Source organism: Pseudopodoces humilis, chromosome 5 (genome assembly GCF_049639895.1).
Source record: "Pseudopodoces humilis isolate 2021_Gansu_Grassland_sample_001 chromosome 5, ASM4963989v1, whole genome shotgun sequence".
Lineage (NCBI taxonomy): Eukaryota > Metazoa > Chordata > Aves > Passeriformes > Paridae > Pseudopodoces > Pseudopodoces humilis.
Window position 1 is genome coordinate 63312453 of NC_142204.1, and position 19258 is coordinate 63331710.

The window sequence follows — 19258 nt, forward strand, 5'->3', positions numbered from 1 at the left end:
GATAATTTAGACATCACAACTGCCCATGATATGTAGATCATTAATCCAAACTCTCCTTCCTGAAGCTGATTTTGTAGTCAGAACACACACCCATAAAACCTGGCAAAAGCAGTTTTGAATTGAACTGTTTAAACTGTTTGAATTGAACCATTGACAAAACAGTCATGTTTGGAGGCATAGCTAAGAATTTTCATGACGAGAAACTGCAGAAACAAAGGGTCTAAAGAACTTTTATGGAGGAAAAAATCCAAGCCAAATAGAGTTTCAAACCACTGAACAATTATAGTTTGGATATAGAGATTTCCTACACTCTTGTACTTACCAGGCTGCTGCTGAAGCCCACCATCCAAGTTGCAAAATATCTGTTATTGTAGGCTGGAAAAAAACCCCAAAAGAGGTTATTTTATTTGTATGGACACACGAAGACTTTCAATGGATTGTCAGCCACTGCACATGGGACTACCGACCACATAAGCAGAACGAAGTCCAGCTCCTTGCTTTGGTTCTTCTTCGGGGTCACAGACTGACTGGTAGTCATACGACTTGTTAAAGGCATACAGGGACATGTTAATCAGGTTTCGCATCAGGCCAGGATCAATTTCACCAAAGAATCGTCCAATCTGATGGGGGCAATACAGAGAGGTAAGGTAAAACATTTCCAAGTATTCTTCTCATAACAAAGTGCACAGTTCTATATTCCCCAGTTAGCCAGTAACTGTTAAATGCAGTATCAATGAGACCCCGCCTGGGGAAGAGAAAAAAGAATATGAGCAAGAAGGAGGGTGGATAACATACTGCTTGTCCTCACCATCCATTGGCAGCCTATCAGCCTAATGGCAAAGCACAAAGAATGTAACTTGATAGCAAATTTGGCATCTTCATCTATAAAGAAAACTAAAAAAACTAACAAATCCCCTAGAATTTCTGATTCAGCAATATATTTGTGATTCAGAAATGTTATCTTTAGAGTAAGTTGAGAGTTAAATTCTTTTTCTTTTCTCTTTAAACGTCTTCCTATTGGTTTTCATCTTCTGTTCTTAAAGAATATACATACCTGTTGTGTATATTCATCTCGATTGGACATCAAAAGAAATCCACCATCATCAAGGATAACACAGTCCACATGCTATTGTAAGAAAGTGAAATATGTTTTACAGGAAAGATTTGTCAATAGAACACTGTAAGAAACTACTTTTTTTTTGAAGACATCAGAAGTATCTTCAAATCTAAAACCCATAGCCAAGGGCCAATTTTAAGTTATAATAATTAGCATTATCAGTATAATAAAAGTTTGAACAGATCAAAGGCTTATTTTTGGCTTAATTTCATAGAAGTTGTTTTGCAAATTCTTACTTGCTCAATACTTTGTTAGTTCCAAGAGTGCTATATCCTTATTAAATCTGTTTATAATTGGAACTGAGCTCATAATAAGGGGCTACAACTTCTCATGTGTTTCAGCCATGTTTAAAGTACTTTTCCATTTGCAGTTTTCAATGGTAAAAATCCTAAGGGCAGGTTCCCAGCTTTCTGGGCATGATTATTTTCACTGCCAAGACCTGTAGTGGGATTATTCCAGGTGTCAGGTGCAGGAATGGGAAACCCACAGATTCTATATGCTTTGCACTTTGTAAAAGATCCTTGCAGCCAGAGACTGGAAAGACAGCAGTGAGGTCAAATAGATAACTCTCCACATTACCCTTCCTCCTGCCATTTTTGCATTTAATGATCTTCACATTCTTTAAAAGAACACAGAAGACTTGAGGCAAGCATATGGCAGAACCTGATATGTTGACAGTCCCTGGATCTGTGCTCTCCTGAGTGCCAGCAAAGCTATGGGATCCCCTGATACTGAATGTGCTGGGAACCAATGACTGTGGAAAGGCACATTATGGTCTCTGGTGGTTCTAAATTTGCCCTTACCCTTCCCTCAGGTACTCCTTTTCTTTAGATTTTTAATTTATTTTTTTTTTCCTCAGGATTTGTCTCTTTTTTTGCAAATTATTCCTTTATTTTTATCACATTTTTTCCCCCACATCATTCTCTATTGCTTTTCCTGTATATTTTTCTTTACACTTGTTATCATAACTTCATCACCATAATCACTTCACCTCCTTTTATGCCCTTTTTCCCCACTTCCCCTCCTAACCTTCATCTTTCTCAAGACATAAACAACTAAGCCCTGTTTTCTGTAAAATTAGCACTCAAATTATAGTGATAGAATCTGTCTTAGCTAGATCTAGAGAGAATGAGGAATTTCAATGCTCTGTCAGATATTCATAAACTGAACATTTTCTTACCATGCTATTTCTTTCACAGCCACAGATTTCACTGTTGCACTAAAAAACAGAAGTATGATAATCTTCACAAAAATGTTACAAAATAAACTGTATTTTGCAGTTTAATATTAATAATTCAAGACAAGAACAAATGATTCTGTTTTCAATATATGTACATAAATTTAAATTCATTTTGAGTGTGTGTCATTTATCAGACATATCTCTCTCAACAACATGTATTCAGTAATTATCAAAAGCACAATCTTAACTGCTTTTCCCAAAGACTCTGGCACAACTCCCTTTACAAGTATGCTCAATATAGGTAAATAGTTTGGACAACTTGCCAGATGTCAGTGTTGTGAGCATAAAGTAAAGCAGAAAGAATAGGAGCTTTTCCATGTGTTTGGAATTTGGAAGGAAAGCCTTCAAAAGTATCTTTCCAACCAAGAAAATCTTCAAAGCATGGGAATCCTATGTGCTAAAGGAAACCCATCAACCCAGCTGGCTTTTATGGCTTTGATTTGAACATGTTTTCCTCGTGTTCTTGCAGTATGTGTACACATACACACACATCTGTGTCCTTGCATTACATCCTCAGCAGAACAACTACCAGGTGATTCTGGAGTCATCATCATTCTTTCTGAAATATTCATCTTACTTTCCATTTTTCACTTATGTATTTTTGTCCTTAACTGCTCTAACACTCAGGCAATGCATTTGCCTCCCCATTGAACTGCAGCTCCAACACCTAAACCAGCCCGACTCTTTTACTGATTCCCTAAGCATACAACCAACCTACCAAGCAACACTGCCTCACCCAGTAAGAAGTTTACATTCCCTAAGTTTCTTCATTTTGTGCCCTTCCCTCCAAAATTCACGATCAATTCCATATTTTCATTTCATCTTTCCCCCTTCCCATTTACACCTCAGATGTATTACACATTAGATATATGGAATGAAATTGTTAAGAACCTATTTCATTAAGTTCTGCTAAAATGCTGTGATGTTGGTTGCAATATAAATCCTTCCTGTTCACTGCTTGCCCATCCTGGATATTGGATTCACCAATTCACCAATTCTTTTGCAGATTTTGTTCACTGCTACAGCACAGTCTTACTACTAGCTAGAATATGTAATTTTTCTTTGTCTGCATCCATGTTTTATAATTATGAAAGCAAGACACGTACAAAATACGGCCTATTTCAACATAGATTTATTTGTGCATTTGGATGATTTAAATACCACAACTACTTGGCAACTATGCATCAGTGTGACTCTGGCACAAAGAGACAGTAAACCTATTTCCATCTGAAGCTTTGAGAAATGCAAATAAAGTTCAAAAAAGACTTGGTCAATTGCTTACCAGGGTCTTGATTGTGGTTTTTGTGAAATTGTCCATCCAGCTGGTTGCATCAATTTTTATTCCAACAACTGACAAGAAATACATGAAAGTCCTTTTTAGTAAAATGAAGGGGAAAAAAAAAGGTAACTCTATAATCCTAAAAAAGGGGGAAAAATTACAATGACATCTAAGTCATTGAACTGGAGAAGGATAAAATAAGATTTTTGTTCAGTTGTCCAATCACCAACATTGTTCATGAGACTAATAAATTAAACACTCTTACTCAAATGCAGATTTCCACTAGAAAGATTAAAACTGTCTCAGAGAAAATAATGTTATTATAAAGTGAAGTTCCTTTGAAATCTCAAGTAAATTTCCAATTCTCTGTTGAGCAACAACGAAATAACTAAAGTATTTAGAGTTTCAGCACCACTCTGTCTTACCTGCTGGCTTCAGAAGCTTCCCATCCACTTCTATTTCCACAGCCTTGCTTACCATAATACCTGATTCATAGCTATTGGCACCACTTTCTGACAGTATAGAAGCGAAAAAAAGAGCAGACAAAAATGAAGTTAGGGTTGCATAAAAGCCTCTTCCTCTGAAATTTAAATCTATCGTTATTCAAATACCAGAATGATTTAAAAAATCCTCGTCCAAAAGCACAGACCCAGCTATAGTACACAGTTATCACCTGTGATAGATCACTAACACTGGCATTTTCAAAAAGAAATATTTGTGTTTATTTTTCTTCTTTTTGTTCCCCATTTGACTGCTTCATAAAGTTACTGCAGCATTTTCTTTTCTCTGCAAACAGAGCCATGAATACCTCATACACACATGTGAGCAGCTCTGTTAAAACCAGGATCAGAGGCAAAGATTTTATCTTGATGTTGTCTGTGTATTTTTCAATGGAGGGTATACTGACACCACTCAATAAAGCACAATTTCTGATCTGACAGACTTCAAACTGCTGTCAACACTGCTCAGTATGAAAAGACAAGTTAAAAGTACATTCTCCAGAGCTTTCCCCAGAGCTGTCTGAGGAGCAACAAAGGCTTCAGGGAATTTTGCTAATTATTATCTTTATATTTTGCTGAGAAAAAATGCAATAAATAATTATGAAATAACAGCAATGAAGGATCCTGTATGTTTAAGAGAGGAGTATGTAATTTGTGGTAGACAAACTTGAGAGAGAAGGTTAATGTTACTCACATCAATAAAAAGCACTTGCTATTGGGTTTATATAGGTTTTAAATGTCACAATATCTCAGACCAACTGGTTTTGGTGAATAAGTGCAATTGTAAATAGAATTCAAAAGCAAAGTTTGAACTAAGCAGTGTTGCACAGGACGGACTTACGGACTCTGGACCCTTTTGCCTGGTCCCCCAAGTCAATGCTGGGTGTGCTGAGACAGCATACAGAGCTCAGCTGGATTAAGATTTTGGGTAGTGTTATTGTCTGTGAGTGCAATTTTATTTCACTTTGTGTTAAAATAATTCTGCCAAAGTACCTCTGTAAAACAATGTTTCAATTCACTGAATGACGCCAGTACTCTTAATGTTTTCACTTAGGTTAACTCTGGGCACACAGGGCCACCAGAGTAGTTGAGAAATTATGACAAATTATGATAACTTTGTTTAGTGCCCCCTAGCTTTTCCTTAATAATAGGTATTATCCCAAGATTTCTTTCCTTATGAAGTGTCACGCTTGCATCTTTTGTCAGTGATCTCATCTGGTATGGAAAACTTCCACTTATATTGGACTACCCAGCTCTGACATTTCTAAATTGTGATAACTTACTGTTGTAGTATGGAGCTGTGAAAATATAGTTGTCATTATCTAAACTCCTCTTATAGAAGCTGACTTCATAAGTTTCAGCATTTTCCAACCAATCTTCTCCTGCCCTAAATAAAAAAAAAAATAGGGATCAATAAAAGACAGATTAGAGTCTTACAAAGTCGTGCTGCAGGTTGATTTCTTTCAATGTTTCACAGTTGGAAAAAAATGTGAGATTCACTCTTGTAGTCCTCAGGCTCTGTCAGCTTACACTGGTTAAAAGACAGGTGTAATCATTGGAAAAAACCTTTTAGATTTGTTGTGACAAATACAACTGCAACATCACTTACAAGAAAACCTAAATGAACCTTTACAGAACATGCTGTGCTTTGAGCTTAATCCTAAGAGATTTAATATCATTAATAATCCCAAAATAGGAAAGAAACTCACTTGGGAAGTAAAATTCATTGCTATTTTCACATTTTGCGGAAACACAGAATAACCTAAGAAAATAGATAAATTTGCAATTTACCACTAGATCTGTACTGGTGCCCTCACCATTCCCAGGTACTTGTGGGGGTGTGTCTAGTTTATTATGTGCCAATTTTAACATTTCCTTTTTGTCCTCTGATAATGATACATTTTTCTCTCTTGAGGTCCCTTTGGGTTTGATCTTAGTCTGAAAAAAACAACTCACCCACTGCTTTCCAGTATTTGCAGCCTGCCAAGCAACTGAGGGCTTGGGAGTAATTAGGAATTAGCATGGCCCCACTGCTACTACAAAGACATAGCTTTTACTGCTACTCTACACTGATCAGAAACTTGGATTACAAGGGTCTGTTATGAAAATAATGGGATAGATTAGTTTCAAGCAGTGCACAGGTGACATTCTATTAATTTCATAGCTATCGGTACAGATTAGACCCAGGAGACTGAGCTTTTCATTCAATAAAGCCAACTGTCCCATCCTTTCAGGCTTCAAAATGATCATATTATATTTTTGTAATAATTCTTACCTTTTGGGGAACACTCTAGTAATTCCACCATCTGTAACAACAAATTGTGCAACAACTCCATCGCTGTAAATAAAAATAAGATTTAAAATGAAAACTGACTGAAATTCTCACAAATTCCTGTGTCAAGGGTTGCCATTAAAGTGCGTAACAGTGAATAAGTATTTATTCTCTGTAACATTAGCTGCATATCTGTATATATACACAGATGTATAAGATTTTGTTTTCAAACTCTGAAATGCATAAAAAAATCACAGTCAATAAGAAGAATACTTACAGAGACAGTTTACTCCAGTAATTTTGGACAAGTTCATTTGTAAATCCTGCATCCAGCAAAACTCTAATGACCATATCAGTATTACCTATCAAAAGAGTTAAAATGTAAGTCATCTGAAACCATATGAGATGGAGTTCCAATAAAAGCCTAAAATGAAATTCTGAGTTGTCGAAATGCTCCAGCTACAAAAATTGTGGCTGATAATGTCAGATATTCTACCTAACTTCAAATGATGTCAGGTAATTAGAGTTAAATAGATGCTCTCACACTGCTGAGTTCACTTAAACATTTTCTTTGTGTCCTAAAAACCTATCTTTGTGTCACAGGAAGGAAAGTGATAAGGGTATAGGCCCCAGCTTTGCAAAGCCCCTAAGTCTGCAAATTAACCTATTTTTAAAATGTGTTCATTAAAACACTTTTTATCTCAGTTGATGCAAGGAAACAACAATTCCTAATGAAATTCAACTACATTATAAATATATTTAGATCAATTAAGTCCCAGGTTCACAAATAAAACATATTTTTCATCTGAAAATAGATATAGGTAAATAAACTAATTTTGAATTAGTAGCTTAAAGGGAGATGCCATGCTTAAATTTCTTTGAAAAGATGGTTTGAAGTCAGTCTCAACCATCTTTTTCAATAACATTTTAGAAGAGTTACTGAAGATTATTTCAGTGTGGGGATTTTATATGTTATTCTTTTTGAAAAGCAGTTTTAGCTGACATAATTTCTGCAGCCACTCAGCACTTTAGCTGACACTACTTATGTATTAAGGAGACTTTTTTTAAAGTAACTTAATTATTAGGAAAAAAAAAAAAAAGAAGGAAATAAAATGCTGCATATTCCAAATAGAATACAGCAATAAGTAGATAACATTTTTGAATAATTAGTTACTAAGCACTACTCTATACTGCAATATCACTGTGTCCTCAGTATTTGCTCATAGTTAATATTACACAATAATTTTAATTTTTATTAAGATTTATTAAATTTATTATTTATAATAAATATAATAAATAATATAAATATTATAATATTTATCTTAATAAATATTATAAATCTTATTTATTAAGATTTATTATCATTAATTGTTAATCACTGGAGGCGAATGTTTTCATTTCCAAGACTGAGTCAATGTATTCAAATAAAATTTCAGCCCATCAGCAATGTGTCAATGAATAAGATCACCCTATTAAAAGAACACCAAACACCTACGCAGGCGCATAAAAATATCCTTTTGTGAGAAGCTATCATATCTAAGTGGACATTCCTTCAGTTACATGGTCTAGCAGAGAGATTCTTTCTGAATTGATCATTTACTCCTGACAGCAACATGCCACAAAAAGACTTGAGGAAAGCAAGACAAAAAAAAAAAAAAAGGTTATTCCATGTATTTATAAATTAATAATAATAATAAACAGATGCATATGTACCAAACCAAATCCAAACACTGATTTTTTTCTTGAGAACAAGGATTTAACACCTCACTAGTGGAAATAACTCCTCATTTATTCCAAACAGAGGTTATGGTCCAATCTCAAAGTCTGAATTAATTCCTTCCCAAAGCCCAGTGCTCACCACTGCAGCACTCACATGGATCTGTGGTTTTAAGCCATTCAAGCCCAAGTAAGATCTCTTTAACCAATTTGTGAACCAGCAAAATAATTTCCTTATCTTTTATTCTGGTTATTGGTTATTTCAGTCCTGGACTTTTTTCTTTACTTATTTTGGAATAAAATGACTAGAAAGCAGGTTGAAGATTTCATTACAAGATTTTGAGTCTGTTTGAGACTTTGGCTGCCACGCTCAAGTGAGTAAATATAAACTCAAAAATATTTGGAGTGTATTAAAATGAACCAGTAGTTATTTGATGCTTGAGCAAAATGCTGAGAGGAATTATGGAAGACACGGGATGCATAATGCCCTATAAACTTTCTTAAATAAAGCCAGAAACTTGAAAATTTTTTAAACTGTCTACTTGGATAGAAAATCCCAACACTAGATGCATTTCTACTAGAAAAAAAAAAAAAAAAAAAAAAACCACAAAATTTGAGAAGGTGTTTTCCTACGGAAAAATTTCAGTGAGGTAAGAAGTGTACTTACATGATGAGCTGCTTGGAGTATTTCTGTCAATAAATTCATTGAAATTCAGTAGAAATTCAGTGTTGTTTTCTGATTTTTTTACATCGTTACAATATTCTCTGAAAAACAACACAACATCAGTCTCATCATATTTTTTTCTTTTGCTCCTAAAGCAGACAATTTAGAAGTTGAAGCAGGCTTGCACAACTATTATGAAGTAGCTGGTACTACTGTGTCAATTGGCTGCAGTGATCAGTATTTAATGATTACCATATCAATTATTTTGGACATCTACAGGAAATAAGGTGTTCAAATGCTTGCCTAAGCATTTGTTAAGATTGTAAGAATTTGTTAAGATTGTAAAAAAGCTGCATGCATGAAATAGGGCATAGACTCCCAGGAAAAAACTGAGGAGCAGTGTAGGACATATTTGGAGATCATAGTCTCTGCACTAAAAACATGCCCAGCGAATTTAAATTCTTTCTGGGTTAAATTGTGCAGGAAAGTACCTGGACTGCTGCTGACACATAGCTGTCCTGTGCTCAACTAAAGCCACATTTATAGGTTAAGGTCCTATCCTCTGAGAAGTTTTAAATGCAATTTTATTAGGGTCAAAACCACATGAACATATAGACACTCTTTGTTTTGACGTATGCAAAACAGAGAAGCAGTAAACTCCTGTCCCTTATATTATGTAATAAAGCAATATATCATTGGGCAATTCACTGAATGCAAGCAAGTAAAATAAAAGTCACTGGGCATTTTGGAGGTAAATATGATATGATGAGTGGCATTTAACAACTTTAATTAAAATGTAGAGTGTCTAGCAGTGAAGCAGGGGACTCTCTTTTTAAAATGAGCTTTTATATTAATTTAATTTGACACACAAAAGAAGTCTGTTCAAGTATTCCATGTGACTAAGATATCTTATTACCCTGTATTTACCTTACCATAATCCAGAAATACCACAGGCAGAATTTACCTTACTACTCCAATATTCAGATTTAAGCAGAGCTACATATCAACCAGACTTTTTTCATGTAGGACAGTAGTGAATTGCAGGAAGCTGCTAATTGGTACAATTAATTCTCAGTAACTTCAGTCTTTCAGAAAAATTAAATTAAACAGGCCAGAATACCTTTTAAGACAGAAAACTTCACATAAATCAATCAATTAATTTAAATCAATCTATTAACAGAAATTTAAAAGTATACAGAAATTTATCAGATAAAGGAAGAATGCAACAAATCTAAATTGATCTTAACTGTACATAATTTCCTTTATCATAGCTATCTTTTAGAGGTACTTAATTTTAGGAAGCCTTTATCATACCATCATATATTTTCCCTTGCAAACATAATTTTAAAAGGGAAACAAGAATTGCAGAATTTCACATAAGAAAACCTCAGGGAACTAATGAAATTAATAAATTTTCAATGACTTAATAATTTTTATGTTCAATTAATTGAAAATTAACTAATATTTAGGTAATAGAGAGCTTTGAAATACTTTGTCTTGAAGTTAGAAAATGTTATGGTAAGTATTATGAAACCTTTTTCAAAAATAATTGTAAAATCTTAGAAGTCAGAACCACAAGAAATTCCCAGATGTGAATACATTTTCCATTAAAATATCAATATCAGTTTTTACAGCTCTCTATATATGCAGAAATCAGGGCCTGAAGATGTTTTTTACATTCCAGCATGAAAAAAGATTGATAATTTTTTACCAAATTAAGCCTTATTGGTTAAATCTGTATTTTCCATGTGCCAATAATCAGTTCAGATGCTGAAATAACACTTATTTCTGGGAAATCAACCAACCTTGGTGCTAAAAATGTATAGCCAGCTTCATCAAAATGATCAACCTTCAGTGATTCTGAAACTAAAAAGATGAAAAGTAAACACCAAGTAAATAAACTGGAATTTTTGCCATTGTTTCTCTTCTCAAACTGTTTGGCTAACTTTTGCATGCATCCATGAATTTAGAAAGAAATGTTTGAGACACTTTTCCCCTAATGAATTCTATGCTTCTCAATATTTTGCAACATAGGAAGACATTACCTGATTATTATATGCAGCATACAACTGGCAACAATAAGATAACATCTAACAATTTATTTAAGGAACACAACATAGAAACATGAAAACAAATTAGATACTTTCACTAGAAGAAAACTCTGATACAAATAAATATTTGTGATGCTGAGTTGTTAGAATATGAAGAAAAATACTCCTAGTATTTCCTGCAATAAAGTTTAAAACACTCAATTGCAGTAGCATCACTGCAAATCCTACTGAAAAAATGCCTTTAATAGCTGATATCAGTGAACACTGATAGGACCAGACAAAGAAGGATTAGAGATTAGCAATATATCGACATGTTCATGAAAACAGAAAAATACTTCACTTTTGTTTTCCCCTTTCTATTGCTATGGTACCCAATGATCATGGAGAAAATCCTGAGATGAGGAATACAGAGGAGAATATCCAGTAGGAATAGAAATACAAGTGCAGAAATAGAAATATCAACTGTAGTAAACAGAAGGAAATTGAGCAACAAGAATATACTTGCCCTTTTTGGATGTGACTATCCATCAGAAAGAGAAAGCAGGGAAACAGAAAAAAACAGGGTAAAGCACAAGGGGTCACAAACCAATATTTTATTCAAACAGCCCCTTGAATAAAAATATTGCACATAGATTCAAAAGTTCAATTTACATACAGCTATAGTCTGAAAAAAAAAAGACAAACATCTCTGAAGACTGAATAGGTTCTTAGTTATTTCTCAGTACCTTCTATACACTGTGGCTATTTCAAGGGTCTGTTTTGCAGGTTTTATTGATATAAGTGCAAAACCAGATGATCTAATCCATCAAGAGAATCATACTCTCTGCTTAAAAATTTAATTTTGAAGTAGTCAGTATTGGGAAAATTTACAAAATAAATCACTAATTTTTAAAAGTTGCTATATTCTTCTTCATGTGTGGGAGCAATGGTAGAGGAGAGTGATGTAGTGCTAAACAAGTTTTCTCCAAACTAACAGTATCTATGCCTCTCAGAGGTTTTCTGTGTTTTTCAAACTTTCTATTTAATGCATACTTGTTCTAATTGATCATAACACTTGGATAAAGTTAAAAGGCTTTGATTGGTTCTACCAATCAAATCTACACCTAATAAATAAAAAACCTTTGAATATTGGCAAGTATAATTTCCAACTATCGTTTTGGAATTTGTAAATGGCTTGAAATCAATCCAATCTAAAAATACAATGCAAACATCCACTAAAATTATTTGTAAAATGCAAAATAAAAATCTATCTGCAACCCAAAACAAATAGGGCCTTCACACTGTTCTAGCAGAGATCATTTGCTAAATACTATATTGTAACTAAAATACAAAAAAACCCCACAAACTTTACTCTTATAGTCTATTTCACTATATTTCGTTAATAGAATGAAAACAAAAATTGTATCCAGACCCTTAAAATGACAGCAATAGAGGATACACAAAGCAATGATTCTATGGGCACAGAGCAAGGGGTAGGGATTGTCAGTGGAACTGACATGTTCTGCACATATTCTATTTTTATAGAATATTTCTTGCACCTCAGATGTTACAACAGGTTAGAATCATTGCTGAAGATTTTGTGTACATCATGATAACATCAGTGAATTCCACAAAATTTATGAATTTCAAACGTTGCTTTTTAAGTGAATCTGAGACTTTTACCAGACAAAACCAGAGAATCTTTACAGTACTTACATCTGGCTTGAGTTATTGGTTCATCTATTTTGGCTTTAATATAATAAAAGCTGTATGATGGTAACACCAATGCCAAACTGCAACAGAAATCAGAAAAGTAAAGCTATTATGTTATTTGCAGCAGTTTTCCAGTTTCAGCTTCTTTGTGTTTTGAAAGTAATTAACAATTTTGGAATTTGGACTGTCACGAGATGAGGCAGGTACACAGTGATATACCAGCCTCACACTTAGTAACAGACACAAGTACATTTATGCCAATCCTGAGGGTCCCTGTGTTTATTTTGATTCTTATTTACACTTTTAAACACAAATGCTTTTTAGCATTTGTAAACTTTTTAGCAGACAAGCAAGGAATTTCCAAATAATTGGAAATAAAAAAATGTATGTTTTTTGTATATTCCTCTGATACATTTAACATCCCAATATAACACCTCATGGTGATTACTGACTGAAAAACTATCACTTAGTACTATGCTGCTTTGCACACATCATATAACGAGAGACTCTCCCTTTTTAAAAAAATAAAAAAAAAAAATCAATATTCTCCAGGAAATGCATCTGGCAATACTTGCATTCACATTACCTTCACAATCCAAAAAATATATTTTCTTTAACCGTGCAGTCACCACTAGCAACTATTGAACACAATTGTGAGGTATTTTAAGATTTGCAGAGGATTTGAAATGTTTTCTTTTATATTATACTTTGTTCAAAATACATAGGAATTCTTTTTGCAGCTGAATTTTACACATAAATAGAAGAGTTCAGTTCTAAAAATATATGTAAAGGACAGGAGGTATGAATAATTATTAAATAGGTATCATCGACTCCCAAGTAACATCCTTAATTTTAACACTTGGATTTCATCCATGCAGAACTAAAACAGCCCCTAATGAAGAGCCTCAGAAATTAACATTAAAAATGTTGTACAGTTGAGCCATAAATGAGCTGACCTTTAATGACACATTTGCCATTTATACAGAATATAAGTGAGATTGCTGAATATTTAGTGATAGCCTTCTACCAATTCTCCTCTAGGGAAATCAGTGGCAGTTTACCTGTCATTAGCAGTTACTGCTAGCAGAAATTGCTAATTAAAATCTATAATTTTATGTTTAATAGGTTTTCTGCAAGGATTCTCTGAGGATTTATTGCTATATCTCATGCCAGGAAGCTCAGGCAGAATTAAGAAGTCATGTAAATCAAATGTATTTCTCTAGTGATTGCCAGATGACAGTCTGATAAAAACTTCCTTTTCTTACACAGTATAAAGACAGAGGCAGTTCAACAGAAAAATGGGATAGTGAATAGAAGATCCTAGGTTTATGTTCTGTTGTTAAAACCAATTTGTTTGGTTTTACACTCAAATTAATGTTTGTATTCTCAGTGACTGCACACCTGTGCAGAAGACAGCAGAAACTGGGATCCAACTTGGCTGAGGACTACTGTGATTCAGCATAACAGAAATAGCATTGTGGTCAAAATTTGACTCAATATTTATACCATTTAGTTTTGAACTAGAGGAGTTTAATTTCCTGAGACTTGGAAAACTTTTACCTGTTTTGGGTAATGTTGAGGAACGTTTCAACATTTGTTTGAATATCACAATGCTGTGTGCTTAAATAAATTTGAAATAATATACACATCACCTTAGCTAGTATAGAAAGTGTAATGCTACAAATATTGACCAAATTTGACCAAAGGGAGACTTAAATAAACAAAGGGATTGAGCAGAAAGGAGTTACCTGTAATCAGTGCCATTCACAGCAGTCCATGTATACGTTCTGTTTCCTTTATCAATATACCTCTATAAAGAGATATTGATGAAAAATTAAATTATTAAACTAAGGAGCTTCAACAATTCCTTTTTTGACTTTTCTTTGAGAAATGCTGTGTAATATAAAGTACAAATCTGTTGGATTTCTATTTATTATTTCACAAAAATAATGGGTTGAGCTGCAACTTCTTTTCTTAAATATTTTCCAAACTTATGTTTTGCAAAAGAATCATACAATTTTTATTGAACATTAGCAAAGTTTATATTTAAATAAAATCAGACAAACCTGACCTATAATGTTCACATTATGCAAACCTTTATCTACATGATTTGAATTTGATGATCCATCTTTTATGGATTATTTTGAAGTTAAACTATGAAAAGAAAAAAAATCAACAAAACAAACCTCAGGTAAAAAAAGACCTTGTAGACAAGACAAAACCAAAAATACCCAGAGCCTGTTCTTTCAGGTCACAGCACCGCTGGCTTAATGCATATAAATTTGAATCATAACTACAGGCACAGCCTGGTAATTCTGTTTGTATAGACACCCCCTGCTAAACTTAACATGTGTTTCTAATCTCATTAGGAAGGTCTTGAATTTGGGAAAAAATTAACATTGAAAAAAAAGTTTATTTTTAAGTAACTTAATACATTATGATAATCTTTACCATTTGTTTCCTTGTGGTATGAAAAATAGCATGATAGGCACAGTCCCACAGCTCCCCATAGATTTAATCATGAATCCACCTGGCTGACATCATTTTACTCAGTTTTCCATTTTAAAAGTATAAGATTATGCCAGATGCAACATATTATTACTTCAGAATCAAATTTTTGGAAGTATGCCAGCAACAAAGACTGTACAGCTGCTGCACTGCAACACTGCAAACATTGGTGAAAGGTACCACAGATATACCTTTTGGTTCTTTCTTTCCCTATGGTAAAAATACAGTGGGAAAATTACCATGGCTGTGGAAAAGAGGTGACTTATAAGACATTTATAAATTGAAACCTTCTCATTACCTGCCTCCTGCTTTTCAGTACAGCATGACAGTATAAATAAATAGTCATTTTTGAAAGAAAATGTAAAGAAATATAAAAGAAAACCAGAAAGAAGATGCATATAACAGTACCTGATATATTTAAGTACCCTGATATATTTAAGGTAAAAAGATGGTTGACCATATATAGTACCCTGATATATTTAAGGTAAAAAGATGGTTGAAGAGATTCCTATTGAAGCCTATTTATACTTAATGTGTACTTCAGGCTAAAATTAGCCACTTGAACCTAGTGCTGGCAGTCCTGCCAAATCAGGCACAATGTCATGGGTCACACATGTGTACCACACAAGAGAAAAACAGTGCCCAAGGTGGGAGGGGAGGGAAGAGAAGAACTGGCTGTAATTCAATCCTGTTGCCACCAGCATTGTCAGAGTGCTTGAAAGCAAATTGGCTGAAAGCTCCCTTCAAAGATAACCCAGCAGGTAACACATCCTCATAGCTCAGCTCCCATTTACCTTTGCCTGCTTCCTCAGTGGGCGGTCTGAGACCATCTCATCCCCAGCTGATCACTCCAAAGAACTCACACATGTTATTGCAGCTTTTGTGACCCTTCAATTTTCGCTACTACCCACCCCGGCTGCCAAATGTGGCAACGCTTTTGTTCCTATGGCATCTTCTCTGTTACTCGGAAAGCCCCTGAGGCCTTGGGAGACTCCAGTGCACCCCACCCACATTTGCTACAAGTCCAGTCTCTATGCTGTAGTATGAAGTCATCTCCCAAGACACTGCTGGGGCCAGCTGCAACACAAAAGGAAAGCGATGCAAACTTAAACCAAAAAGCAAAACAAAAAGAACATAAATTTTAAGCTCAAAGACTGCAACTGTCAGTTCAGAGCAACCGACCACATCAGCCCTTTTTATAAGAAAATATATGAAGCTATCAAGTGCTAAGTGATGCATGGCTCATGCGTGGCCCGTGGTTTAAAGCAGCTTTTTTCTGGTTCTAGCAGCCTGGAGCTGGGGGGGTGCAATGGCTGGAAGCAGTCATCATAGCCAGTCAGCTCTGGCTGCTCCTTTCTTCTCTCACAGTGGTCTGGGTAGAGTAAAAAATCTTGGGCCATGGTGCAAGGGAAGGTGAGGTTAATTAATTTCATTGGCATTGAAACATCTGGGATCAAAGGCTTGGAATATTTTATTCCAACACAGATTGTGGTTTGGGCTGTGTGTAACTGGCACATTCTCATGCACCCAGGGATGTCACATCCTCCCTCCTGCCCAGATACTGTAACTGACTTCAGCATTTGCAATAATTCCCTCCCTCTTTCTTCTGGCAAAGAATTGCAGGACCAACAGTTACAGGTCTTCTGTAGCACAGAGCCTGAGAAATGTACAAACAGCCTGAAATCTCTTCAACATCTTTGCCATTAATGCAATTTCTTGTACAACCATATTCTTGTTATTGTATTTTTGTGACCTTCTAACCCTCCCTCTTCTAACCACCTACACACAGCCTTTTTCACCCATAGGCCCGGAAAGGCACTCCCCAAACAAAACAACATAAATCTGAAAATGTCCCAGCATGGAGCCTCTTCCTTGAGCAGCAGTTTATGCTCAACTCAGATGCCAGCAGGACTTTGGACTCTGACAGTGGGTCAGGAATGACTCAGTTTCCCTTCAGGGAACACAATAGTGGCATCCTAAACAGCATGGGCTCCTGACACAGGTGAGGGGGCAGAACTGGCATCCACTGGGGCTTAGCCTCTCTGCCCCAGAAAACACCTGTTCATGCACCATTCTCCAAGAGGGGAACCATTCAGGAAAAGCCAATTTTTTTCCACAGCAGGATTTACTCAGAGATTATAAAGCAGATTGTAAAGCTTAGTTTTAGCATTTTACTGTGAGAAACCACGAATGTAGGCAAGGGCAGTGCTGATACAGGTCTCTAGAAGAACATGGGAAGAGGAGAAAGCCAACATGAATTAACTGCAAGCAATTCTTCTAACTATTGTTATAGTGAGCTTATATATATGGGCTGTGCAGTGCCTGCTAAGCCATCAAATTAGATATCTTCAAACTGACCTATGTTCAGAACAATAGAATTTCAGAAAGCTGTTGTGGAACTGTAACTGTGGGGCATGTTCTGGCCAGAACTGCTCCTTCAGCACACCAGTCATGATTTCTTCTCACTTGTCCCCAAGAAGTAGAGCGCGCATGTAATGACCCATATCAAATTTGAGTATTTCCTATTGCTAGGAAACATGACTGCTTATTAGAGAAAACAGTAGCAATGTTTATCATGAATAAGTATTTTGGACAAGAAAATAAAAAACTCAACAAGCGGTTCAGAAAGTACATGATATAAATGTAAGATGAATTTGCTTATCCCAAAGAGTCTTCATTTATGGCATGAAAATGTTACTTTATTATTTTTTCTTACAACTTTCTTCCCATCCAACCACAATATAAACTATCAAACCCATCCTCACACATCTCCGCAAGCAAATTAAGCACTTTGTTTTGGAGTTCATGCACAGAAGTAGGCTGGGTCCATTTCCTGTTGAACAGAGTGTAAGACCTCATCAACAACTGCCTGATTAATGATGCACCAAAGAAACCAAGAAACAAAACAATTCTTTTTTTCCTGAGTACATAATTTATTTTTTTTTTTACTATAAGCCAGTAAAACTAGTAAATCTAGAGGGAAAAAATGGTACAAATTGTCATTACAAAATGAACATCCCAGAATTTCACCATTTCACATTATTTTTCTGGTTTTGTTTAGTCCTGTAAATGTAACTCTTTGGGTTCTTATCTTACCTCATCTTGGGACTTGACCAGTGTTTCAAATGTTTTTTCTCCACTTTCCCCATCTATCATTTTTTTCCGAATCTATTGGCAAGGAAGGAAAGGAAAAAATGAAATAAGTGTAGGTGCTGCATGTAACATGAATAATCAGTCAAGTGATCACAATATTTCTTAAAAACACAGAAAATACTGATGCAAATTGAAGTCACAACTCTTAAAAAAAAAAAAAAATTGTTTACAATTTTCAGATTTTTCCAATTAGAAATTGTTTTATGCAAATATATACTGAATCAGTAGAGTTATGAAGCAACAATTCTGGTATACTTTGCATTGCAAGACCATGCCATAAAAGTCCTTGATGTTGGGCACTGACAGAGAGAGAATGAATTCTGTGTGGATGAAATGGAGCTTTGTCTAGCATTTCTTGTGCCTCCCAGCACATCTGTGTGATTCAGGTAGTAGCACTGATTCACAGAAACACTTTTGTACAGCTCCAGAGTAACTCCCCTTGAAGCAGCCATTTCAAAGAAACTTAAGAATTAAACAGATACCAATTACTGTTTTTATAAAACATTTTATAAAATGATTACTGTTATTATAAAAGAACAATTTCAGTGAAGAAATACGTTAAAGATGCAAAATGTTTAGAAGCCATTAATTTCAGAAAACTAACTGATTGTTTTGTAAAAATTTCTGAATTTTTTACAATTTCTGAATATATTACGAAATTAGTAACTGAAAAATATACAGTGGAATCATTTTGTTGTCTACACTGAACTTTGTTTCTCAGTTCTCTCTCTTGCCACAGGAAGAGTCTTGCGTTAATAAGAGAAAGGGAAATACTTTGAACATATTTCAGGTAATATTTTAATGCTCTATTAAAAAGTGTTTTGTTTTGAAAAAAATTTATAGCTTCCTTTCCAGGAGTTGTTACTTCATGAAGAAGAATTTAAGTAGCAATCATGATGTTTTTCAAAATGAGAGAATATATTACACTGCCCTTGCCTATAAATAATGCTGGGATTTATTTTGTCTAAATATAAATTCATCTCTATAAAATCAATCTTAAAAATTTAAAATACAAATCTATATTGAAAAAGATTCCATTCAAAATCTAGAACATTTATTGCTTTGC

The 19258-nt window shown here is 34.7% G+C and overlaps 1 protein-coding gene across 4 annotated transcripts in view; it reads right to left on the reverse strand.

The window, feature by feature from the left end:
* The window catches only part of CACNA2D1 (calcium voltage-gated channel auxiliary subunit alpha2delta 1), a 361220-nt gene that overhangs the window by 19730 nt on the left and 322232 nt on the right, over positions 1 to 19258 (reverse strand). For all 4 annotated transcript variants that reach the window (XM_088054909.1, XM_088054908.1, XM_005526028.3 and 1 more), the window contains 14 exons: positions 18136 to 18207; positions 14280 to 14341; positions 12535 to 12611; positions 10594 to 10654; positions 8792 to 8889; positions 6686 to 6770; positions 6412 to 6474; positions 5420 to 5523; positions 4062 to 4148; positions 3640 to 3707; positions 2298 to 2336; positions 1055 to 1126; positions 468 to 620; positions 323 to 375 (listed from right to left, as the gene is read on the reverse strand). In XM_088054909.1, the coding sequence (XP_087911035.1) occupies positions 323 to 375; positions 468 to 620; positions 1055 to 1126; positions 2298 to 2336; positions 3640 to 3707; positions 4062 to 4148; positions 5420 to 5523; positions 6412 to 6474; positions 6686 to 6770; positions 8792 to 8889; positions 10594 to 10654; positions 12535 to 12611; positions 14280 to 14341; positions 18136 to 18207 (1094 nt within the window). The remainder of the gene's footprint in view (positions 1 to 322; positions 376 to 467; positions 621 to 1054; positions 1127 to 2297; positions 2337 to 3639; positions 3708 to 4061; positions 4149 to 5419; positions 5524 to 6411; positions 6475 to 6685; positions 6771 to 8791; positions 8890 to 10593; positions 10655 to 12534; positions 12612 to 14279; positions 14342 to 18135; positions 18208 to 19258) is intronic.